Source organism: Gobio gobio, assembly GCF_949357685.1.
Source record: "Gobio gobio genome assembly, chromosome: 14".
Classification (NCBI taxonomy): domain Eukaryota; kingdom Metazoa; phylum Chordata; class Actinopteri; order Cypriniformes; family Gobionidae; genus Gobio; species Gobio gobio.
Window position 1 is genome coordinate 29192037 of NC_137107.1, and position 13712 is coordinate 29205748.

The 13712-nt window shown below is 38.1% G+C and overlaps 2 protein-coding genes across 2 annotated transcripts in view; one reads left to right on the forward strand and one right to left on the reverse strand.

Moving 5' to 3' along the window:
• Nucleotides 1–288: 288 nt before the first annotated feature.
• Nucleotides 289–13712, reverse strand: part of capn5b (calpain 5b) — a gene marked incomplete at both ends in the record, with an annotated part of 32148 nt that continues 18724 nt past the window's right edge. The window contains 11 exons of the mRNA XM_079836024.1: nt 289–471; nt 644–780; nt 1988–2038; nt 3015–3136; nt 4504–4700; nt 4890–5012; nt 5122–5317; nt 6444–6521; nt 7744–7937; nt 9617–9809; nt 9911–10119. Coding sequence (XP_079692150.1) covers nt 289–471; nt 644–780; nt 1988–2038; nt 3015–3136; nt 4504–4700; nt 4890–5012; nt 5122–5317; nt 6444–6521; nt 7744–7937; nt 9617–9809; nt 9911–10119 — 1683 coding nt within the window. The remainder of the gene's footprint in view (nt 472–643; nt 781–1987; nt 2039–3014; nt 3137–4503; nt 4701–4889; nt 5013–5121; nt 5318–6443; nt 6522–7743; nt 7938–9616; nt 9810–9910; nt 10120–13712) is intronic.
• On the forward strand, nt 12059–12520 carry ompb (olfactory marker protein b; the record flags this gene model as incomplete). Its single annotated transcript, XM_079835140.1, has 1 exon — nt 12059–12520. The coding sequence occupies one exon, from the start codon at nt 12059–12061 to the stop codon at nt 12518–12520; it is 462 nt and encodes a 153-aa protein (XP_079691266.1).

Below are 13712 nucleotides of genomic sequence, written 5' to 3' on the forward strand. Positions count from 1 at the left end.
AGCTATTATATGGCTTCAAAAGTACTGTATGGATTACTGTGGTCACTACCAACTGTGAGGATTACTCAAAACGTCCTTTTTTGATCTATAGAAAACATAACAGCAAAAGGGGTTTGGAACGACATGAAAGTGAATAATGACAGAACTTTCTATTTCTTTGGGGTGAACTAACCCTTTACTGTAAAAAAAAGCAGAAATTTATAAGTGCTAAAGGCATTGAGGGTGAATGAGGAAACCAAGCTGAAAGTGTGAAGTGGTGATATGCACAAGGCTGCATTTAGTTTCTGATCAGATGTTGGTTAAAGTGGTGCAGGTGATCACGCGCACAGTCAGCGTGCCTGGAAGGTTGTTGTCTTGGCGACTACCCTTGTCTTTAAGGTAGACCGTGTGCTGCTCTTGGCGGTCGTTAGGGTCACTAAAGAGGGTCACCTGACCCAGGAAGGTGTCAACAATCACATTCTTATTGTAGATCTGAGTTCGTCAAGGAGCGGTCAGAGGGGTTAAGCGAGGGAAATAGAGAAGAAAAGCAGAAATAAGGAGAGAGAGGAACAGATCAGTGTGATCAGTACAGGGAAGGAGATCTGTAGCAGTTGGTGAAACAGACTGAAGGAGGAAGAGATGTAATTACATACTTCCAACTTACCTCGATGTGAATGCCTTCCTTTGGCTTTTTGCGGTAGAATATTCCCTTAATATCAAAATTAGGGCAGCGTGTGTCTTTGTGCACGGGGGAGCGAACTTTCTCCCCCTCACAGGTGATGATCACATATGGGTCAGAGGCTAAAAAAAAGAAAAAAAAAAGACACGTGTCAGCCACACACTTTATATAACAGGATTCAGTGCATACATTTGCTGCCTTTACCACTGACACGCTGCAAAAATATTATCTTAATCTGTATTTTTTCTAGTAAAAAATATTACAATTTAAAGTAACTATGTTTTCTATTTGAATATATTATAGAATATAATTTATTCCTGTGAAGTCAAAGTATTTTTATGGAACCTGATACATTTTTTTTTTTTAATTTTTGATGACTAAAAAGTTCCAAAGAAGAGCATTCATTTGAAATAGAATGTAACATTATTAAAAAATCTTACTGACCCCTACATTTTAAGCGGCAGTGTATTTTCATATTCAAGTCTAGAATAAATTTACCTTGTTCTTTGGATGCTTAAGACAAAAATAATGATTAAGAAAATTATTTTTGTAGTGCACCATAAAGAAACAAATACAATGCACATGCATTGAATACAGTCAAGTTGGAGATTAAAATTAAAAAATTAAAAAATCGCTTGCTCCGAACCTGAGTTCAGTTCCACCCAGTTTCCCAGCAGGTCTTTTTTAACATTACGGTATGTTTACATCATCACTGTGAATACCATTTGTTTACCACTTTAGCTAGGAAACAACTCTTGTTTTCTCTGAACAACCAAACACACTGAACTCTGATGTCAAACCAAAAGCTTAATTCATTCATTTACAACAAATTTCACAAAAAAAACTCCACAACCTTCAAAATCTTCAGTCACCAACTCCACAAACACACAGCACTCAATAACTCGGTAATAACTTTGCAATTGTTGTGGAATTCATCTTGGTTTTTGAGGAATATCTTAGCATATTTTTGATTTGTACACATTATCATTATTAGCTTTGGTAAAAAAAGAAAAAAAAATCACTAAGAACATAAATGCAGAACCACAGTGCTGAGGTGACAGAAACACTTAAGCAAAGGAGACAAAGGCACAGACTGACACTAGAGAATTTAGAGCACAAAGTAAAACCAGTCACACTGAAAACATGTTAAAAATGTGTCTTCATTGTGCATGACAAATGTGTCACTTTCACTATTCAGTGCTACAACTAAAGTAAATGAGAAAGTACAGTGTGGCAGATTTAGACACATTTCAGAATTCGAATGAATCTTGTAACATGCTCACATTTCTATAAGGGGAGGGAGATGCTAGTGGCTGCTAATATCAGTACCTCCTGTGTAGAAGTCAGAGCGTGTCTTGTGGGAGATCAAGCAGTGCAGCTCTGTGTGCGGTCAAAAGAGATTTCTATATGTAAAATGCTCTAGACTTATTAAGCAGCACAAAATCGGAATCTGTAATGGGTTACAGGAATAATTCATCATTTACAGTCTGTACTCGATGACAGAAAATCCATTTTTGGGTGAATTCTCCTTAAAAAAGGGTCTATGGGGAGAAATCAACTATGCAAATTGTTAGTATAATCACAATAAATGGAATCCAGAAGCAATACATTTTATTAAGAAGAGAAATCATAAATGCACCTTTTATCAAGGTAGATTAATAGTGTTGATCTTCAGCTATTAATTTTATGTGCCTCGAAACACACACTTATAAGGGGCTTTCGCACCGGAGGAATATTTTTATAGTTCCTATGTCTATTGGCGGAAGTAACCACTTTTTGGCGTGTTCGCACCACAGGAACTGAGAACGGTTTTAGCTATAGGAATGCTTTTTGGGGGGACTAAATTAGCTTTACTGCCATACAAAACACAGGCACCCACCATTTTTAAAAAGCAGTGTAAACACAGTTTAACTTTACATATAGTATACTTACACCACTAACTAACTCCACAAACATGGAAAACACAAACATTGAATTCTTTAATATGTAGCAGTGCAAGTTGTCATCTGAGATTTTTGTCTCTTAGCCCTCATTTTTACACTTTAAATCACATAACATATATGTCTACATTCCATCTCCGTTATCACGAAACCCACGACACACAACAAAAACACAGCTCCGTTCACAGCGTCCTCAAATCCTCCAGATTTTGAATGCAACTTAAATGACATCCCTGTTGATGGCACTTCGGAGTTACTACTAGTGGTGCGAATGCAACCAGGAAAACGGCCCTAGGGGGAAATTAAATTCCTGGGGGACCGCCCTGGTGGCTAGCTCTTATAATTGAGTTTCCATAACTACCCGGTGTGAAAGCCCCTATATATGTCTGTTATTTATATAGAAATAGTAGGCATACCTCCATTGGCGTCTTGGCCCTGCAGGCCGTTGGCACTTAATACGTGCACCTGGGTGACCAGCTGAGGGTAGCCGCAAATCCCAGTCCAGCATGTCTGAGGAGGCTCGTCCAGTGTTAATTCTCTAAGGAAACACAAGCAGGAATGATATGAGCCTTTCTGGCCAGGTACCAGTCTTGTTATAAAGGATGCACCGAAATTTCGGCTATTGAAAATATTTGTCCAAAACAGGTGTTTTCAGTTACGTGCCAAAATTCGACTTTTAATTAGCACTTCTCTGATGCCGCATTTTGCTTGTTTCATGCACACAATGTAGATAACACAGTTAAACACACCAGCTGTGCGGACACTAGCTCTGGATTGCACAATATTAATTTCTCGATTTTAATCGGTAATGATATGGTTTCTTAAATCTTAAAATATTTTAGTCTGTGCTGGTTTCTGTTGATGCATGAACTTAAAACATTAAACATTAGCAGCCATCCAATAATTGCAAGAAGCATAAACATGGGTGAACACCAGAAGGTATGCTGAAAGATACATTACAACTATTCAAAATGTACCATGAACCAGGGAAAGATGTTCAAAAATCATACAATGTCACTTTATGTACTCTCATTTTCAGTGGCGGCTGGTGACAAAAAATAATTTTTTTTGGGGGGGGGGCAGGGATAAATAAAAGACAGGGAAAGCAATAAAGGGCATTGCTAACAACACATCCAGCCAGCCACCTCGGTTTCTCATAACAAGCGCGTGAAACTCAGAGTGCAGCTGCGTCCTGTCACTGGCCTGCTGCTGGATTTGTAAATCGCGTTGGTCCGGGATCCTTTATCCTTTTTTTTCTTCCAGCGAACGCCTTGTGAAAGAATTTGGTTTAACTGCTGCCATCTCTACGAAAGTGATCATCCAAACAAGGTTTTGGCGGAGTCGGAGTGACAGTGTCGCCCGCGCACTTCCGCTTTAGTTGCCAAGAACGGAAATTTGAATGACAGGTGACGAGAACCAATCAGATTGGATAAAAGGAATCTTTAAGAAACCAATTAGAGACCAGTTTCAGGTCACATGCTGCCCGTAGATTTTTGTACTCAGATAGACATCCATTTGTCCGGCGTCCCTCGCGCATGAAACCGCATGAAACATATTGAAGAACATATAAAATAGTTTACCGATCAAAGCCAGTTTTTATTAAATGCTGAGGCTCTTACTAACAGCCGGCACATCGTATGAGTAAACTGTTTTATTTTTATTTCATTTTAATATCATTTTTGTACATGTGTATTTCTGGAATTTTGATGGGTGCGGCGCCCCAAGGCCCTCTATTGACCAGCCGCCACTGCTCATTTTGCTATTTATTTGCTCTGAATTACATATTTATACTCTTCTTAATGTACATATTTCAACTGAAACTGTACATAGAAAAAAAAAAGAATATGGCAAAGGGTTCATTTGGACAGTGCAGGTTGATCAGATTTTCTCTGAAAACTAATTTACTTGCAGTCTGAAGGCACATCAGTGAAGACTCTGAGCAGGAACTCTCCTTGTTGACCAGGGTCAAAGGTTGTGGGGATGATGACGTAACGCCCCTCCTTAAGCTCTTTCCTCAGAAAGACGCAGCGAGAGTTGATGTAGATCGACCCTGCGACCTTCTGCTGAGCTGAGTGCATTCTGTATTTTCTGTTCAACTCCACCTGGTGGTTGGACAGAGGCTCAATGAAGACAGAAATATAATATGGACTGACAGAATACCAATTGTATTTATTTTTTCATTCTTATAGCATTGGCTTTAGTCTCTTATACTATATGACAGGCAGATGTGAAGGCTTGTAATGTGCTGCAATATGAAATAAAGATTTTTATGTGTGCATTTAATTCTGTACCCTATGGATGTCAAATCCAATGGCCAGGTTCTCGCCTTTGCCCTCCTTGGGAGTAGCTCTGCGTTCCTTTTGCTGCAGGCAGATCAGCACCTCGTCTTCCACTTTTCTCACATCAAAAACATACTGTGGGCAGAAGCGAGCGTTAAACTCACTCCAATGAAGCCCGCAAGCTTTAAATGCCTCCAGGACAAGAACAACATTTTACAAGGCACATGCACACAGGCATACTGACCTGTGGGTTTTGCAGAAAAGTGGCTTTATGGTTAATGCAGCCTCCGGTGCGGTTGCGGAGCGGGTCGTCTCTGTGGATCCAGGATCCCCTCATCACCTCCTCCTCCCAGGTCTTATGTATGCTCAAGTAAGATGTGTTTATCAGTCGACACAGGATCAGGTCGGTGAAGTAGTGACAGAAATCCTCAAAGTTCATCCTGGTGATGCAGTTTATAGCCAGCAAGGGAAGTGAAGTTTATGATGACTGGAGAATTTAGGTGTTTATCAGATGCAGTGGTGTACAACAGTCCTAAACCTGGGATTCTTGAGATTTCTCTAATCAAATCTGATTTTAAAGCAAAAGGGCAATAGGGGAACAAGTTTTAAACCAACAAGTCAATAGTGGAACATATCAAATAACATGTTGATTGTTTACTTTTTACTCAAATTTGAACACTTTACACTTTATGGTAAGTCTTTACAAAAAGATTCAATTCGTTACGATGCATTAGATATCATGAATATCATGAATTGAAAAACCTGATAAATCATAAAACATAACACATTGTATTATTATTAATTTAGGTTTATGTCAATTTCTACATATACTGATACATTAGTATCATTATAAGGTGTTTAAATGAACATTTATGTATTATGAACAAACATTAATTAATAATAGTACATTACTTAATTGGCATTAAAGTGATTATTAAAGGCAATAAAAAGGAGTAGCAATGAATAACATATTTATTAATAAATTAAGGTTAACCTAAATTAAAAAATTCTGTAAAAAACAGAAGTTTAACCTTTCTGTAAAGAGTTAATTATATTATATTATAAATGGAATAAACAATCAACAATAGTTGATCTAAATTAATAAATTCTTCATTGTTACTACATGATATATAATATAATATAATAGTATATTTATAAATAAATTAACAATGATCTAGATTAATAAATGCTGTATTGTTGGAACATGACACCTAATGGATTAACGAACATTAATGAGTTTAACCTTATTGTAAAGTGTTAATATAATATAATAATATAATATAATATGAACAATTAGCAATATTTATTTATAAATTAACATTAACCTCTAAATGTATAAATGTAAATGCAAAAATTTTTGAATTTATTATTTGTTCATAATACCTAATGCTAATTTAGATTAGTTACTGCAATGTGTTACAATATAAACTACAAAGAATTTTTTTTTTCAATATTAAAATTGCAAAATAGAAGCATTTTTACTAGTGGTCTCAGACTTTTGAAACCCATCTGATTAGAGACAGTGATCTAGACTGATCTAGAAGGTAAGATCAGAGCAAGCCTCACCAAAACTCTCCATCATCCTGAACAGTGACGCCCAGTTTCTCTCTCTCACTCTTGCTCACTTTCTTCCACTCCTCTGAGCTACAAAACAGACCAGTGATTATTCGGCGTATACCAGACTGTGAGAAATAAACACACACACAGCACTATATACACTGACGACAGCCTGTGTCCATAACCATCAACTAAGATTTTCTAGGATGCTGTGAAAGAAATAGAGCACGTCACCAAGTATGGTATTTCTAATCAAGCCCAGAATAAATAATTCATCAAAGCAGAAATATTAAGAAAGATTGCTTTCACCTCAATAAGATTCTTCTGGCTAGCCAGTAAATAATTCAGAGGCCAATATAAGCCTGCCTGTTGTAGCACTTGAACCAAGTGTGATCAGAAGGATTGTGAAGATTTTCCTCTCTCCAATTACACAGCCCCGTTTTAATAATATGCTCTTTCCTGCAGTGGTGGATATTTAGGGTAGGTGTCATCAAACAAGAGGCAACACAGTTATTTAAATGAAAGGAGGTGGATGTCTAAACACCCTCAGACCTCTGCGTTTCAATCACAGCAGCTTCCCATTTTATACCAGCCTGCCTGCCTTGCTTGATTTCTCAATTTCACACCAGCCAGCGATAAGAATAGACACTTCGGCTATGTGTTATTTATAATGAAATCATCTCAAGAGGAGGGAGAGAAATGGTTTTCTCTAGTCTCTGAGGATGTATAGCACAACACTGCAAAAAGCGTAGAGAAGGCAAAAAGTAAAATCATTTCGGTATATGCTTGCACTATTTTTGTAGAGATTATATAAAATTGACTGTTGGGAAGATGTAAGAAAAAAGAAGTGTAAGAAGTTGTCTGATTACAATGCCACATCATAAAGCAAGTGCTCTGTCACATTGAGCTTTGGCGCTCATGTGGGAAATTTGGGTTTGAGTCTGGCTTGCAACTTATCTCCCTTATCTCCCAACATTTCCTGTCATAAAAGTGGCAAAAAAAGAAGGGAAAAAAAGTTGATTATCGTTGACAACACGCCAGGGATTCCCAATTTTTTTGTCAGCCTTGACCTACAATATTTAATTGAAGTACCCTCTGTGATTTTAAGTTAATATTTCAATAACTTAACAATACATTTGCATGTTCTTAGTTCTCTGATGTTGGTTAATGGTCCCATGAAATTTTTTATTGAAAGTAATTAAATAAACAATCAATTATTAGCTTTTCGTAAACTAACAAACCCCAAAGGCTTTCACAAATCCCCTGCTATACGCTATGCGACCTCCAATCCAGGAGGGGGCAGTCTCACCTGTCGCTCCAGGGTCCACTCCACTCCTTCTCGCCCCATGGGTTCCTCATGCGGATCATGTGTAGCTTTTCTGACTTGAAATATGCCAGCAGTCCATGTCCCAGGCGAACTTTACGAACGTCAGTCACCGCATATGCGTGGCCTTTCACTAACCCACAGTCCAGTCTTGCCTCCATGTCTTCTATCGTGGTTGCCTGAACACCAAAGGTCAAATTTCAGGTTGCTTGCAGAACATCTGACATTATTAAGTCTATCCAAAACCATAACCATCTTTATCCTTGATTAGAATGCAAGCACAATCCATGTCTGTGAATTATTGATTATGAATGGTCCATAATTACATAGTACAGTAAAATATAGTGATGTTAATCAGTAGGAGACAAGCCACGCCCATTTATTATTTACACTTGAATGAGCAGAGGACTTGCTGTGCAAATGAAGCTGACAATATACACAGGCGTGTGTAAGCACTATGTGACATGAATAATTGTATCGACATTATCAACACTAGGTTGGAATGACGGACAGAGAGTGACTGAACTTGGACATGGAAGGACTGTGTTGCGTATCAAATGGAGCATTTTTACATAAATGCAAACAGTCATTTTCTCCTGCACATTTAAACAAAACCCCTGAAGTTAAAGTGAAACTTGATACAGTTGCTTCTGTTATGAACCCTAGACAATCTCCATAAATTACAGACCTGTCTGGTACATGCTGTTTAACTGGATTCCCAAATGTTGCTTAATACACAATGCAGTCCTCTTAATCGACTCAAGTATTGAGAGGCATTTTATACAATATTCTATTGAAAAAAAAAACAACAACTATAAAATAAATACAAATTAGCCCATGATTTACTCACCCTCAAGTCATCCGAGGGGTATATGACATTTTTCTTTTCAGACGAAAAACGTCCTGGCTCTTCCAAGCTTTATAAGGGCAGTGTTGTTTTGTTTTTGAAGTCCATAAAAGTGCATGTATCCATCATAAAAGTGCTCCACATGGCTCCGGGGGGTTAATAAAGGCCTTCTGAAGCGAAGCGATGCATTATAAAGTAAAATATCTAGCTTCCACCCGAACGCCTTCTGTATTCAACTTACACAGAAAGTGTAGTGCCTCTCTCGCAGTTCAAAATGCTTACGCTACGTTTTATGAGATTGCACACCAGTTACGTTTTTTTCCGATCTGGCGGAAGCTAGATATTTTACTTTATAAAGTTTTAAATATGGATATTTTTCTTACACAACCGCATCGCTTCACTTCAGAAGGCCTTAATTAACCCCTGGAGCCATGTGGAGCAGTTTTATGATGGATAGATGCACTTTTATGGACTTCAAAAATGAAACAACAATTCACTGCCATTATAAAGCTTGGAAGAGCCAGGATCTTTTCGTCTTTTCTCATCTTTTTCGTCTGAAAAGAAAAATGTCATATACACCTAGAATGAGTTGAAGGTGAGTAAATCATGGGCTGATTTTCATTTTTGGGTGAACTAACCCTTTAATCAATAAAAAAGATATTCAAAAATGTTCACAAAGTTTCACAGATCATTTGCAAGCAAGTCACACACAACCAAAGATTGCTTTGACTGTGGGAAAGTACACTTTCATGAAAGAAAATAAATGAGAGCAGAAAAAATGATGGATGGTTGGATTAATAGATGGATGAGTGTCTGAATACAAATCTTGGCACTTTTGCAAAAGTGAGACATGAGACACAATAACATGTACAATATGTGCTCTGGGCTTCTACAATGTGTTTATCATGGGAATAAATATAATAATAATTCAAATGTAATCAAATCAAATCAAATCAAATAAAATCAGAATTGTGCTGATTGTATTGTAAACTTGCATTATGTCTTTCTCACCCTGATAGAGCAGCTGATGAGGCCATCTCGATTATGGACCTTGAGCACTCTTTCAAAGAGCTGGTTTCTGGCAACTTCATCATCAGCAAACTGGCCCTCCAGAAGGTCCATAGGTTCTGACACGCCGCCAGTGAAGTCCACCAGGGCATCGGAAGTGTTCCCACCATCCAAGGCTTCATAGCAACCATAAACTCTTGATTGGTACAGAGAAATAACTTAGCATTACTGTCATCACACTTTAATGTTAATCTCTATATAGATTCTTTTAATTTGTCTGCTGCCTGAACTGCTTACTTGGCATAGGCTTTTTCCACAAGGGCGCTCCAGAATTCGTTGCTATCATTTGAATGGCAGTACACCAGCTGGTTGTCCACCGTGGGGAGACGGTCATCGATCACCACGTCCATCCATTCCCCAAACCGCCAGAAACGGAAGTGGAATATTCCTGCATAAGAGTCTTCCTTCTCTGGATCCCATTCCTGCTCCTTCCAGTCTGGAATAACCTTGAAAGACACAGAAGTGACATGAGTGTTTACTAAAAGTGGTGACAAATCATAAGACATATTCAGCATAATTTTATTATAGTATTTATTCATATTTTAAATAGTGTGTAAAGCATGGATTCCATTATCATATCATTTTACTGCAAAACAAATGTACCTGCGGGTATTAATAAAGTAACCTAACCTAACCTAAATTTGCATTTTTTTATATTTACAGTTTTCATTTTAATTGTATAAGTCTTAGTTTAAGTCTTAGTAAATTTGTTGTACTTATTTTTTCTTTTTTTCAGTTTATTTTTTAGAAATTTTAGCTCTTCAACTACACAATTCAACTTACAATTAGTTGCCAAGACGACCTTTCTAATTTTTGTGTACGTTTTTAAAGTTATATTTATATTATATTATTTAATTTCAATTAATGAAAACTTATTAGTCAGACACAACTCCTGCTTTTGCAAAATAAGCTCTTGGTTCTTGAATTAATCAAATTAACTAATGTTTAAATATAACAGAATTAAATATGACATGAAAAAAAATTGACTAATTTTAAACAATATTTCATCAAAAGAAAAAATATGACAACACCAAAAAACTTTATAAAAATGAACTCTAAACCATATGAATTTCCAATACTGTTCAGTGTAATATTTAAAGCCACAATATGTCATTTCTTGCCGCTAGAGGTCACTTATTCAAAACAAAGGCGTAGCTTGATGACGCCTTGATTTCGCGGAGCTTTCATTATGCCGCAGACGAATGCTTCCGCTTATTCCAGTCATACGTATGTGGGGTAATTCAGTGCTGTTTAATCATTTTAGATACATTTGAGTGTGTTGAAAGTTATGTTATAATGCTATAATCTGTGCGTTCGCTCTGTGGCTACTATGAGACACTCATATTAGGCATGTTAAAACATGGTACTCGCGATAAATCAAGAAAACGAGTTTTAAAGAATAAGACTTACTGTGTTGAGCTATATAATAATGATTAGTTTTCTGCCGATGAATGTATCCAAACAGTTGCTCACATGTCTGATAAGACATACATTAAATATATTCATATATTAAAGCGTCTTTGGTGTTTCCATGGTTTCTACAAAACAAAACCGGAAATCGTGGGTAACGCGAGTATGATGTCATTGATAGCAGACGCACAATTACCACACAATTACCAGAGATGTATACTAGAAATCTGATCTCTGTACTGTCCCAGAGGACTCGCTCAGGATGAAAGAGATGCAGTTCTGCTATACCGCCTCCAAATCACCCTGGTGTCCAACTCACAACTACCCACTTGTGTTCTAACATTATCCCAAATGTTTCCAAGAATGTTTAAATCCAGAGATATAAGCAATTTTAACCAGCTGGATTTAAACATTCTGTTTCATAAATGCAGGTCAAAAAAGCAAGATTTTCCTGAATGTTAAAGTCTGTTGTGGGTAGGACACCAGGGTGATTTGGAGGCTTTATAGCTGAACTACATCTCTTTCATCCTGAGCAAGTCCTCTGGGACAGTACCGAGATTAGATTTCAAGTACACCTCTGTGGCAATTGTTCCAAGAGGAGCAGGTCCATTATCTGGACACATTGTGATACTGACTGCAGGTGACGCGCCGACCCACAGTTCTGTTCACCTCTAACAGAATCAGCCCCTGTTCTAGGTAAACTTTATGGACAGGTGAATGTGGAACAAACACACATCGATGTCTCAAATTCCCTCTTGAACGTGGCATTGCTGTTGCTGGGAGCAACAAACATCTACACAAAACCCCCCACTGTGAAATAAGTTGGTTTCAGAGCGCAAAGGCTCATTGTGGCACTTATACGCAGAAGACATCAGCAGAGAGCCAAGGGGGTCACACAGTGGATAAACAAGCCTAATTTGACCAGGCAAAAAATAAAACTTTGCAGTCAGGTTTCAAAACATCTTCTCTAGGAACATGTCTCTTGAGTTGACGTTCAACCTTGATATACAGCTGACAGAGATGATGCGTCTGCGCGTACAGTCTCTGCAGCAGCGGGGCCAGAAACGGCAGGATGGAGAACGTCTCCTGGGGCCTAGTGAGCACGTCTACAGCCTGGACTTCTCCCAACAGGCCCTGCATTTCACCCGCTGGAACATCCGCATGTCCGCCCCTGGCCGCCTCAACATCATTGCCACCTCCCAGCTCTGGACGCCCGACCTCACCCATCTCATGACCCGCCAGCTCCTCGAACCAACAGGGCTCTTCTGGAAAAGCGCAGACGACGATCTCATCCAATGCTACGAGGCTGACGCCCAGGAGTTCGGCGAGAGGATAGCCGAGCTGGCCAAGGTCCGCAAGGTGATGTATTTTCTGTTTGCTTTTGAAGACGGCTTGACTCCGGAGAGCATTGAGTGCTCCATTGAATTCCAGACCTGAAACCTGAAGGGTACGACGGCTTTTTGTTCAGTCTGCTTAACCTAGACCTAGTACTTTAAGTAGTTAGACCATAAAATAATGTTCCTAAAGATCTATAAAGTTATGACCATTTTATGCAATTTGATGAGCTGTATCTGTGTGATTGTTCATGTTTAGCTGTTTTTGTGACTGTGATGAGACTGCAATGGAGTTAACCCACTATAAATCACACTAATAATTCAAGAAAATCTAAATTATTCATGAATAAAAGCAAAACTTGTGCTTTTAGTAGTCGTAGTCATTAATCCTTTGAATAATTGATGCAAATAACTTTACTCGGTTGTAATGGCAGTGCCCTTGAGCTGTGGTCCTCAATCTTTTTGACACCAAGGCACCCCAATGTCCACAATAATATTCGAAAGCCACATGACTCTTCCAGTTGTTCATGATTTTCTGGATAAGGATTAACTCAAGGATAAGAATTTTTTAAAAATGACAATTTCTACCCCATACAATATTTTTTAGTTTGGCATAAATATATACAAATGCCCGTGGAGTTATAAGATTTTATTAATTTACAAGACTTTTCCAGATTTAGAAATGAGACTACCTCATATATCCAGTTTTTTCTAGACTGTGGGAATACTGGTTCTTCAAAGAAAAGTTGAGGGTGTGATTTAAATTTTAGTTGTTTTGGTTTATTTAAATTCTTTTTTTGTCTCGTTTTCAATTATTTTAAAGGTCCCATGGCATGAAATTTTCATTTTATGAGGTATTTCAACATTAATATGAGTTCCCCTAGCCTGAATATTGTCCCCAAGTGGATAGAAATGTTGATCGGTATAAAACCGAGTTCTGGCTGTCTTTCTCTGCCTTTGAGAAAATGACAGGCCAGACGAGCCAATCCTGAAGTCTCCTGGTTTGACGTCCAAGCAGGAACGGTTACCTCCCTTTCCCCCGCCCAGAGAATCTGGCACGCCCATGCAAACACTCGAGATCATTAACGTTACTTGTGAACGAGTGAACACTGGCAGTTTATCAGTGTTTGGATGTACAAATGAAAACAGAAGTCTTTCTTCAGTTCCTTCTGATCTGTGATCATTGATTTCTTATGTGTAGCTTATTATTTATTATTTGTGGACACGCAGCGGCTTCTCGCTCTCCCGACAGAACAGTGTTTTCTATCTTGTGAGTCAGTGTTTTTGTACGTCCT